The sequence below is a fragment of the Prenolepis imparis genome, unplaced genomic scaffold, assembly GCF_030444845.1.
Source record: "Prenolepis imparis isolate NDT839.2.m4 unplaced genomic scaffold, iyPreImpa1.0 SCAF_3, whole genome shotgun sequence".
NCBI classification, from domain to species: domain Eukaryota; kingdom Metazoa; phylum Arthropoda; class Insecta; order Hymenoptera; family Formicidae; genus Prenolepis; species Prenolepis imparis.
In genome coordinates, this window is record NW_028141161.1 from 6,115,740 (window position 1) to 6,125,668 (window position 9,929).

General features: G+C 37.3%; 1 protein-coding gene across 3 annotated transcripts; it reads right to left on the bottom strand.

The window, feature by feature from the left end:
* Positions 1-2,929: 2,929 nt before the first annotated feature.
* Positions 2,930-8,373, bottom strand: Su(h) (recombining binding protein suppressor of hairless). 3 transcript variants are annotated; one of them, XM_083034542.1, is made up of 3 exons: positions 7,981-8,373; positions 4,672-4,716; positions 2,930-4,567 (listed from the first exon to the last, which is right to left on the bottom strand). In XM_083034542.1, the coding sequence occupies exon 3, from the start codon at positions 4,460-4,462 to the stop codon at positions 2,930-2,932; it is 1,533 nt and encodes a 510-aa protein (XP_082890668.1). In that variant the 5' UTR covers positions 4,463-4,567; positions 4,672-4,716; positions 7,981-8,373. The 3 variants fall into 3 exon arrangements, 2 of the variants coding, with proteins under 2 accessions (XP_082890668.1, XP_082890667.1); XM_083034541.1 differs by lacking the exon at positions 4,672-4,716; XR_014425005.1 differs by lacking the exons at positions 2,930-4,567; positions 4,672-4,716 and adding an exon at positions 6,692-7,004.
* Between the last annotated feature and the right edge of the window lie 1,556 nt (positions 8,374-9,929).

Sequence of the window (9,929 nt, forward strand, 5' to 3'; positions counted from 1 at the left end):
ATAAGAATGTAATTAATTCGCTTTTATAATTGCGAATAAAAACGACCATGTTCTCTGCACGCAAAGTGCAAACGTTAATCGTGGGTAAATTCCCATGGAATGTATACCACTGTTCCCCCTTTCCAGCACAGATCTCTTTGCGAACAGATTCCCAAGCGATGCTATCTATTTCCTCTCGGAGATGACGGTGTTTTGATTACCTCTTATAAAAAAAAGAAAAAAAAGAAGGATCCGAGCGTTAATGATTGAAAGCATTGCATCAAAGAAATCGTAAATTATTCGCTTGAAAGAAATCGTCAATTTTTTAAACACATTACTTATCTATTATATATATATATATATATATATATATATATATATATATATATTTATTCGCTAAAGTTGTCTAAGAATTATTAAAATAAGAAGTAGTATTATAGATATTTTGACTCGACTCTTTCTCACTAAAAACTTTCGCTAAAATCAATTCCTAATTCATCGAACAATCTGTGATTTACGAGATTATCGATTTTTATTTTATATATTATGGAATTTCCACGGATCTAGGATCGGGGATAAATCAGGAACTGATGTCGATTAAATATCGAATAAAAATTGTGTAGTACAAACTTTTGTTTTATTCTAAATCATGTAGAAGATAAAAATTCATATTTATATGTGTCTTCATTATACTTATTAGTATAATTACAATAAAGCATATAAATATATAATTTTCAATGAATTTTTTCAAATCAAAGAGATTTACTCAGAGAAAAACGCTCTACGCAGATAGATTATAATACAGAAAATCCTTCATTTGAAAAAAAAGTCAAGTGTCATAGCACATAAATCCTCCTAAATGTATAATATAGTTTAAAAGTAGTTCTCTGTTCGTTCGCGACACAGTGTCCATATATCTCTTCATCTCTTTCACTAATAAAAATAAAAAAAATAAAAACATAATAAATTTAATGAAAAACATTACAATATAATAATATAATAAATTTGTATACTTTACGAAGATTACAAAAGAATGATTAATCAAAAATTAATCTCACGGGAATATCTCGATAAGGTATATATTTAACGTAATTATTATACACACTGGGATCCACGTAATCACTCAAAATAAGTGCTGTACGTATACGTTTGAATTACTATATACACAAAATAACACATACTCGCGTCATATCAGGAGATAATCTATGTGCCGATTAAAAAAAAACTGGATGATTATTTCTCCGAGATATAAAAGAAAGAAAAAAAATGCATACGAATTCTCTACTTGACTCGATTGATCAATCTCTAGCCGTTTTTACAATTAGTACCAATTCATGTGATACCATACATTCACTCGCTAAAAAGAGTATGTGCATTTTTTTAATAAATAATGAAGAAGTCTATTGTCGCTGTATGTGTGCGTGCACGAATTTACAAATGTACCAAATGTCGAGTACACAATCGGGAGCGCGGGTTCAAAAATACACCCCATCCTCTATACTACTTTGTACATGATAGACGATTCATGCGAGGCAACGCTCAGACTTCCATATAGTTTTTCTCGATTTTTTTTCCCGTACATTTTGCTTCTTTACGTCACTTCCACGTGGTGGAATAACAAATCGCCAATACTGGCAATCCCAATAAATTAGAATTTGTTTTACGATCTAGTGATGACATACCCAGGGTGTGCCAAAATTAGACCGACAAACTTCTGGTGGTTATAAAGGACATCAAAACAAGCCAATTTTGTCTATAAACCCTTATTCGCAAATGAACCGTTTTGGCACTGACAATGAGTGGTTTTTGAAGTGAAGTATATTTTCTTCTCTTCCATTATATCTAGCTTCCCCATAAATCAGATGCATATCGGCCAGTTCTTCATAAGAAGAAAACTTGTCTACTTCGAACATGAATTTCGACTAAAAACAATGAATACTGAATGTAACGTTGAATGAATATTCAATGCTGTGATACTGAGCTTAGGTAACAATGTTTTATTCAAACAATGTCAAACAATGTCTTATTGTTAGTCAAACAATGTTCTATATTACATATCAAACAATATTTTAGTTTTTGATTCTCTAATGCCAAAACGGCTCATTTGCGGATATGGGTTTATTGACAAAATTAGTTTGTTTTGACGTTCTTTATAATCACTTGAAGTTTGTCGGTCTAATTTTGGGACATCCTGTATATAAAAGAGAGCGCAAAATAGCTTTTATAATTACGAGACTTGCTATACCGATTTCCGAGCGTGATAGCTCCTCTCGTAACAGATATAGTGTTAAAAGCACAACCGTTCGGTGACCAATATGTAAATATATAGACTAAGATTGTATTACATTCGTTACTGACTATGCTTCTCTGATAGTTTCTTTTTTTTCTTCATAAAATACTAGACGAGACGTCAACAATAAAGTTCCGAGGGAAGTGTTCCGGATGTATCGACAAAAACTGGATTTCTCGCCAGCTTGATCGAATCAAGAGTCTTATATAGTTCCATTCACTTCACTCTTAAAAATTTTTTCGTTAGATTCCATATACTCGGTCATCAATACACACTCGCGTAAACTGTTAAATAAAAAATCGCTATATAAATTATTATCTCTGTAAATCTTTATTAACAAATTACGAGTTTAGCCTAAGGGACAATCTTAGGGCGCAGAGTCGGATGTGCAACACGTAGAGTGCATTGAGCAAAACGCTACGTCTTCGTATTGTCCAAGTTTGCGCCGTGTTGCGCCACACTATCAATCTCGAGTAACAAATCTTTCGCAAGATACGAGCACTCGTCACCGTCACTCCGATTTCCATCATCGTCATCATCATCATCATCCTCATTGTCATCATCATCGGGAGATGGTACCACGCGTGGTGTCGCACCGCCCATATCACTGCTACATCGTAATAAATTTTGGTTTGCGTTATGACGAGTATCAAGAAGGTATCAGAGACCCGACTGCGGTGGTTGTCCGTGGGTGTTCCAAGGTACATCAGCCGCGGACATCGCGGCGGCTGGTATACTAGCCTGGTTGTGCATGGCACGTGGCGCTCGCATGATCTCGTCGGCGGGTGGACAGTGCGGGCGCGGTCCGGGTTCGGGTGTGTATGTAAAAGTCAAACCGGTGGCGTAGATAATGCCGTCGTTGCGTACGAGGGACACCGGCACCTGCGTCGGCTGGCGCACCCACAGCCACTCGCCGCGAAATAGCGAGATGTCAGGCACGACGCAGAGCATACTCTCCTGACATCTGTACATGGTCTCGGCCTCGACGTCGCCGAACCAGACCTGCAGGTTCGGCGTGAAGTTGTCGCCCGTGAGCTCGAGCATCGCCACGTCACCGCCGCCATTGAGATGGAGACTATGGACCAGCGGTACCGGCGTCACCGGCGACCGTACCGGACCCATGCCCTCGAAGAACTGATACTCCGCCTTGTCCGTGCTGATGATCGTCCAGCAGGCACCGTCGTTGATCATCTCCTTGTTCGCTTCTTTCGGGCAGGGCGTAGCCTGGAATTGTATTATACGATCTTGGGACAGGCACAGGTACATGTGATCCGTGTCCTTCATGTAGAAGGCGCATTTATGCAACTGCGAGACGGGATCGTCGGCTTCCAAGCTTGCCATCTGTTTGTCCACTTTGCGAATCACCAGTCGTGGCAGTGCCATTCCCGTAACGGAGCATACCAGCTTCACGGTGCTGCCGTAGTGCACGTAACCGTCCCGTACTTGAAATTCCTCCGACTCGCTCTCATTGTCGTCCAGGAGGTGAATGGTGAACGCGCCCCACTGTGTCGAACTCGCATGGAAGTTACCGTTCTCCACGTGAAGATAACGCGTGCTGACCGTCTGCGAGCGCAATCGATTGAAGAGCGCTACTTTTGTGCCACTGGCGATGCACAGGTCCGCGTTCTTCAACGACTGCTTCTTCTTGGACGGCTTCGAGATCACCTTGATACGCTTGCTCAGGAACACGCCGATGTCGTGGCCGCTGCCGTAGAACATCTTGACGGAGAGCATAAAATGCTTGCGCTTGTCCGAGTCGGAGATGTAGAGAGTCTTCGCCGCGCAGTACTGCTTGCCGTTATTCAAGTCCAGTTGCTGCATGTCCTGCTCCGAGTTGCCGATGCCGATGAAGGCGCACAGCTGGGCATTCTGTTCGCTCTCGCCCTCGCGCAGCATTTGTTCCTGGCGCATTCTCCAGCCGTCGCCGAAGAGATAGATACACGGTGGCGGGCAGAAAAACCGCTTCTCGTTGCCATACGACTTTTGTGCGACCTTAGCATGTAGGATCACGATCATCATGTCACTACGGTCGCGCAAGTAGCGTTCCATCGCCTCACGGGTCAGTCGCTGGTCCTGCTGATCGGGCCTGTAGATGCCAGTGCCGAATCGAGGATAAACGGACATGACCGAGGTCGGTGAAGGCGGGGACTGCATACTGTGCGCCATTGTTGGCAGTCCAAACTGATGTGGCATATTTAAAAGTTCAGGCCTTGGTGTGCGAACGGGAGGATAATGAAGCTGCCGCCGTTGGCGCCGTTATATCGTCATCTTCTCCAAGAAGACTTTCTGATTTTCTACCTATAGCATAAATTCAAATAAATGTATAGATATAAGTTTAATAATTGAAAAAAATTCAAGTATAACTTTATCGATAAATAATTATTAAATAATTGTATAATTACCATTATCTCGTAGAAAGAGTGCAATAGGGAATAGCATTGTGCGTACTAGATATAGAATTGAAGAAAAATTAGACATACACCATGAAAATAGTTATTAATTAAAATCATATAACAAATTCAGATAAGAAAGTATGCAGAAAAATGTTAGCATTATTTTAATTTTAAAGCTCCTTACCGACCATGTTGGAATTGTGACGTCAGAGGCGAGAAAACACAAAAAACACGCTAAAAATTTTTAGATGCCGTTTCGAAATAAAAATATATTTCGATAAAACAGCACTTTAGATGGCTTTAGCACACTCTTAAAATATCTCGAAAACTATTCTTTTCCTTTTATAATCAATCAACAGTTGTAAAATGACTAATATGAGGCCCAGTGTGTCTAGTCTTTGCACATGCGCAGTCATTCCGCATGAGACAAAGTCTGACATTACGATTATTTTACGGTTGTTAAGGGAAAAGAATAGTTTTTGAGGTATTTTAAAAGTGTGCTAAAGCCATCTGAAGTAGTGTTTCATTGAAATATCTTTTCATTTAAAAATGGTATCTAAAAATTTTTGTGTGGTTTCTCGCCTCTGACGTCACAATCTAACATGGCCGCGGCGAGGACCCAGGAGCCTTAAAATGTAATGTATAATATATTGTGTTATTATTCCAAATTTAAATTTTGAAGTTATTGATTATAAATTTAATTATTATAATATGTAGCAATTTTTATAAAATTGACACTTAAAATAAATGCTAACATAACTGTAGTATTAGTGAGGAATTATTTTAGCACAATTATTGCTGAATACATTTTAGAAATTAATTTTGTAATTATTATGAAAACCATTACAGTATAAAATTATATAATTATTATTCAAATATATTCTTAAATCTAAAATTTCAAGATAAATTTAAAATAAAATTTTTAAAAAATTTAAGATAACATACATCAAATATGCATGAAACATGCAACATAACTTATAATTCAACATAACAAAATTCTATTTTAGCAAAAGATGTGTTTTGCAGAATCATCTTAACAAAATTATTGCAAAAGTGTCCTACCTGGGAATGTAAATGCGCGGACAAAACACAAATTGCAATATTAATAAAGAGCAAAAAACAATATATATATATACATATAACAGTTCTAAAAACGCAATTAACAAATAAGCAGTACATGGTTTTTAATAATGCTTTTTTTCTCTTAATAAATGTCTAACAATAATGTTATGTATCTATGTACATACATTGAGTAGATAATCCGTGTGTAATATATGTATAATTATAAAATAATTGTACAATATATACTTGGAAGTGAATGTGTATCGCGACTTTATTCCGCGAGTGATAATATATTCGCATAATATGCAATAACGTCACTATTAACGCGATTAAGCGTACCAAACTGCATACAAATGTCCGCTCATTTAAAACTTCAGCGTGAGAAAAATTTTTGCTTTTTACGGACAGGAGGGGGCGGGATGAGGGAAGGGGAAGTATAATTAACTCGAGATATCTTTCTTTGAATAAACCACTAAGAATTGCTAGTCTTAGTACAGGAAAGAGGAAACAATATATACATGTACATACATACGCGGGATACCGTGAGAACCAAGCTGGACTCATTTTTCTTGCATGAATTAAAGCACTCTTGTCCATTACACAGGTAGATTTTATATGTTTATATATAATAAAAAAAAATTAATAGCGTATTAAATATAATATTTGGCATGTTAAATAAATGTTACATTAATTATACAAAATTAACTATAGATCGAGCATTTGTGTAATAAATTTTTATAATTTTAAGCCTTTAAATTCAAATTTATATTCATAATTTTAACTTACTTTACTGAAATATGTGACTCTGTTTTTTTATATATATATACTTTCTTTCGGAAAATAGGAAATTAAATCTTACAAAAGCACTCAATTTAACGAATATTTTATTTTGGGAAGTAGTAAAAGAATATTTTTTTTTATAAATCAACTTTTTTCTTTGTGGGAATCAAATTTAAATCATATTAAATAATTTTGTAATATTTTAAAATTTTATTTATTAAATATATCAAGTGATGCGTTATATACATAGAGTTTCTTCAATTTCATAATTTGCTTTTCTTATTATATTCCATAATGTCACAATAATTCTGATTTTATAGCATAATGCTATATCAAAAAAACATCATAAGAAAGTAATATAACAACACAAATTACAAAAACTGGTAAAAAATAGGCTAATAAGAGTCAAGTGCAGTCAATTTTCTTCAAACCAGATTCTTTAATTATCCAAATCATACTTTTCGGTCTCTTTTGGACTATCTCCAGCAATTACACAATAACTAGATAAAAAAAAACACAAATTAGTAAACTAATATTATAACAAAATTGTTGATAGCAATAATTTCAAGAGGTGCAGGAGAGAAAGAGAAAAGTAATTGTCGTGCTCATACGTCACATGCTCAGATTAATTTGTGTAATCCTAAACTATCATTCGCTATTTGCCCAATAACACATGATTGAATGTGTGATTATGTGTTAAATATCCACCAGGAATAAGAAGAAATGTAAATTTATTATTATTAGTAGTAGTGGTGATAATTAATAGTAGAAATAAGCGTAAATACAATCTCTGGTGACACTTAGATCATGACGATACATTGTATCTCCTCACTCTTGTTATAGATGTCTAGATGTTTGAATCTAGCCTAGAATCTAGCATCAGGCATGAAATTTAAGTTTTAAATAACAAGCAAAATATTGGATAGACTGAGTGTGATGTAACGATACAATGAATAATAGAATATAAAACATGCGCTAATGTACATTCTAGCCTTGTAATTCGAATCTCTCTTTATTTATCAAATATAATATAAGTTTTGCAAAAGTATAAATAATAAATGATAATTAAATTAATATATTATTCCATATATTGAGTAACATATATGGCTCAATGCAAAGATGTTCAATCTGTCACCCTGAAAACTTCAAATCTATTATTTCATATAAATTCCATACAAATTCGTATACAGAATGAAAAGCTCGAATTACAGAAGCGAAAATAAGAACTCCATGAAAAGTTCTTTTTTTGTAGACATCAAAATTTCCCTTCGAATTCTGATATCACTGAAGAGGGAAGAGATGAAAAACTTTGATCGCAACAAAAAATAGAAGAAAAGTGCACTTGCTTGACACCCAGCAGAGAAACAATCGAGTCGCATTTCAGTCATTTGTTTATTTACGTTTTCGACGCAAATGAGAGGTTACCAGCGGCGCACACATTTATCCGGCAGTCGAGAAAAAAAAAGTCAGACTCACCTCCTCATTTTCGCCTGGACTCCAAGAGCAACCGCGTACCCTGGTGCATCATCCTCCGGGGCGATCGATCATCCGAAACGGCCGGCAAATGCCCGACGACGATTGTTCACCATCCGCGAAACATCGCGTCCTCTCTCTCGCCTATACTCTCCCTAATCCGGTTCAAAAAACACCTGTTCACTTTCCGAATTTTCCGAACAGTCCTGCCAACCTGCCCTGCCAACCGACAAACGACAATCGCGCGCGAGAATTTAAATTTCAAGATTTGAAGACAAGTTCGTGCGAGAGAATTTCCCGACTTTGGGTGTCACTTTGAGAATGTCTTTACAGGTCGATTATAGATAATATAGAGAACTTAACGCGAATTGAAAAAACAAATATCTTCTTCGAGTGAAGACATCGATGACATGAAGACCGAATCGTTGACAATCTTGCGCAGAAGGTGTTGAAGTAAATATGGTATATCGTTTGTGACCCAGTCGCCTATACGACTTTCGGCCATCAACTGGTTAAAAGAGAATAACAAGTCCAATTGATTCACAAGTAAAAAGAAAAATATATGTTCTTGGTTCTCAAAAATAAGCTTCACGAAGAAGATGCGCAAAAAATGCGTCCGCACTTGTCCAAGGACAAATCGGAACTTTTGAAGTAAATATATATAACAGACGAATCCCTCTTCCTGATTGGATATACTGGTACAGAGTTGGCGGTATAAGGGCCTACCCACACGGCCAACGGCCGACGGATGACTAAGTTTGTAGTAACAATGTATGTGGAGTTATTGCTGCCATATTGCGTACAACGTACAAGTAAAGTGCACCATAAACGTGGCAAAAGTAGAGTGGGGAGTCCCGCACGTGAGCTCTCGTAATAAGTACGCGCTCTCCCAATGGGGTTGAGACCCTGCTGCGTCCTCGATACGCGTCGAACTTCACGTCAATGTGTGAAAATTGCGCGCGAAACGTCAGTGGCATTTGAAACTGTTTGATGAAATTGTCAACCTCCAACCAACGTCGAATTGCATCCGTAGTGCATTTGTGGTGCATATAATTTTTTTTTTTAAATTCGAGAGACTCGATCTCTTTTATTGCCTCGCATATATATTAAAAGTTAATATTATTCTCTCGTGACCCTTTATACAAAGTGCCATTTATTAGATGCACACTCGAAAACGCGCAAAAAAGATTTGGTTTTTTTAATTTATGCGAGTTATTCTACCTTCCGTTTTTTTTTTCACAATATTGATATTAATCCTGATTCCCTCTGATCTCTCTCTCTCATAGCCCTTTTTCCAGATTATAGTCCATTCTCTACGTAACACAGAAATTAAAAAATAAATTATTTAAATAATCACACACATCACATCATCGAACGCGAATCAATGACGAGCGAGTTGAATATATCAAGTGCACTTTCAAGACTGTACATTGTGTATTAGAGAGAAGTAGATCAAGTAGATCAAGCACTCTCTTTCTCTCTCTCTTTATTTGCAATGACACTTTTTTTTTTATTATTCGCGACTTTTCGCGATGACACGGCGCTTGCGCACGCGGATACGTCACTGGTGTTGCAGATTCTATTGTTTTACTGTTGTACAATGGCCCGGTCGACCCGAGCGCCTCCAGTTTCTTGCCTCCCTTCCTGATGATGTGTGCCGCTCGCGCTCACCCCTCTTCACCCCCACCCTCCCCGTTCCTGCGGTTGCCATTCCCCCTCCCCGATGGCGTCCCCATGGGCCGTGGAATTGCTGCCGCAAAAGGATGTTGGGGTTACCCTGGGGGGCGTGGGAAAAACCTGCTGTGGGAAAGAGTGGGTGGCCTCTACCTCACTCCACTTCTGCGATGATGACGATACGATATATATATACATATATATATATATGTATATGTATCTAGAAATGTACGTGTGGGTGCACACGCGCGCACAGATCCTCGTGTATGTGTGTATAT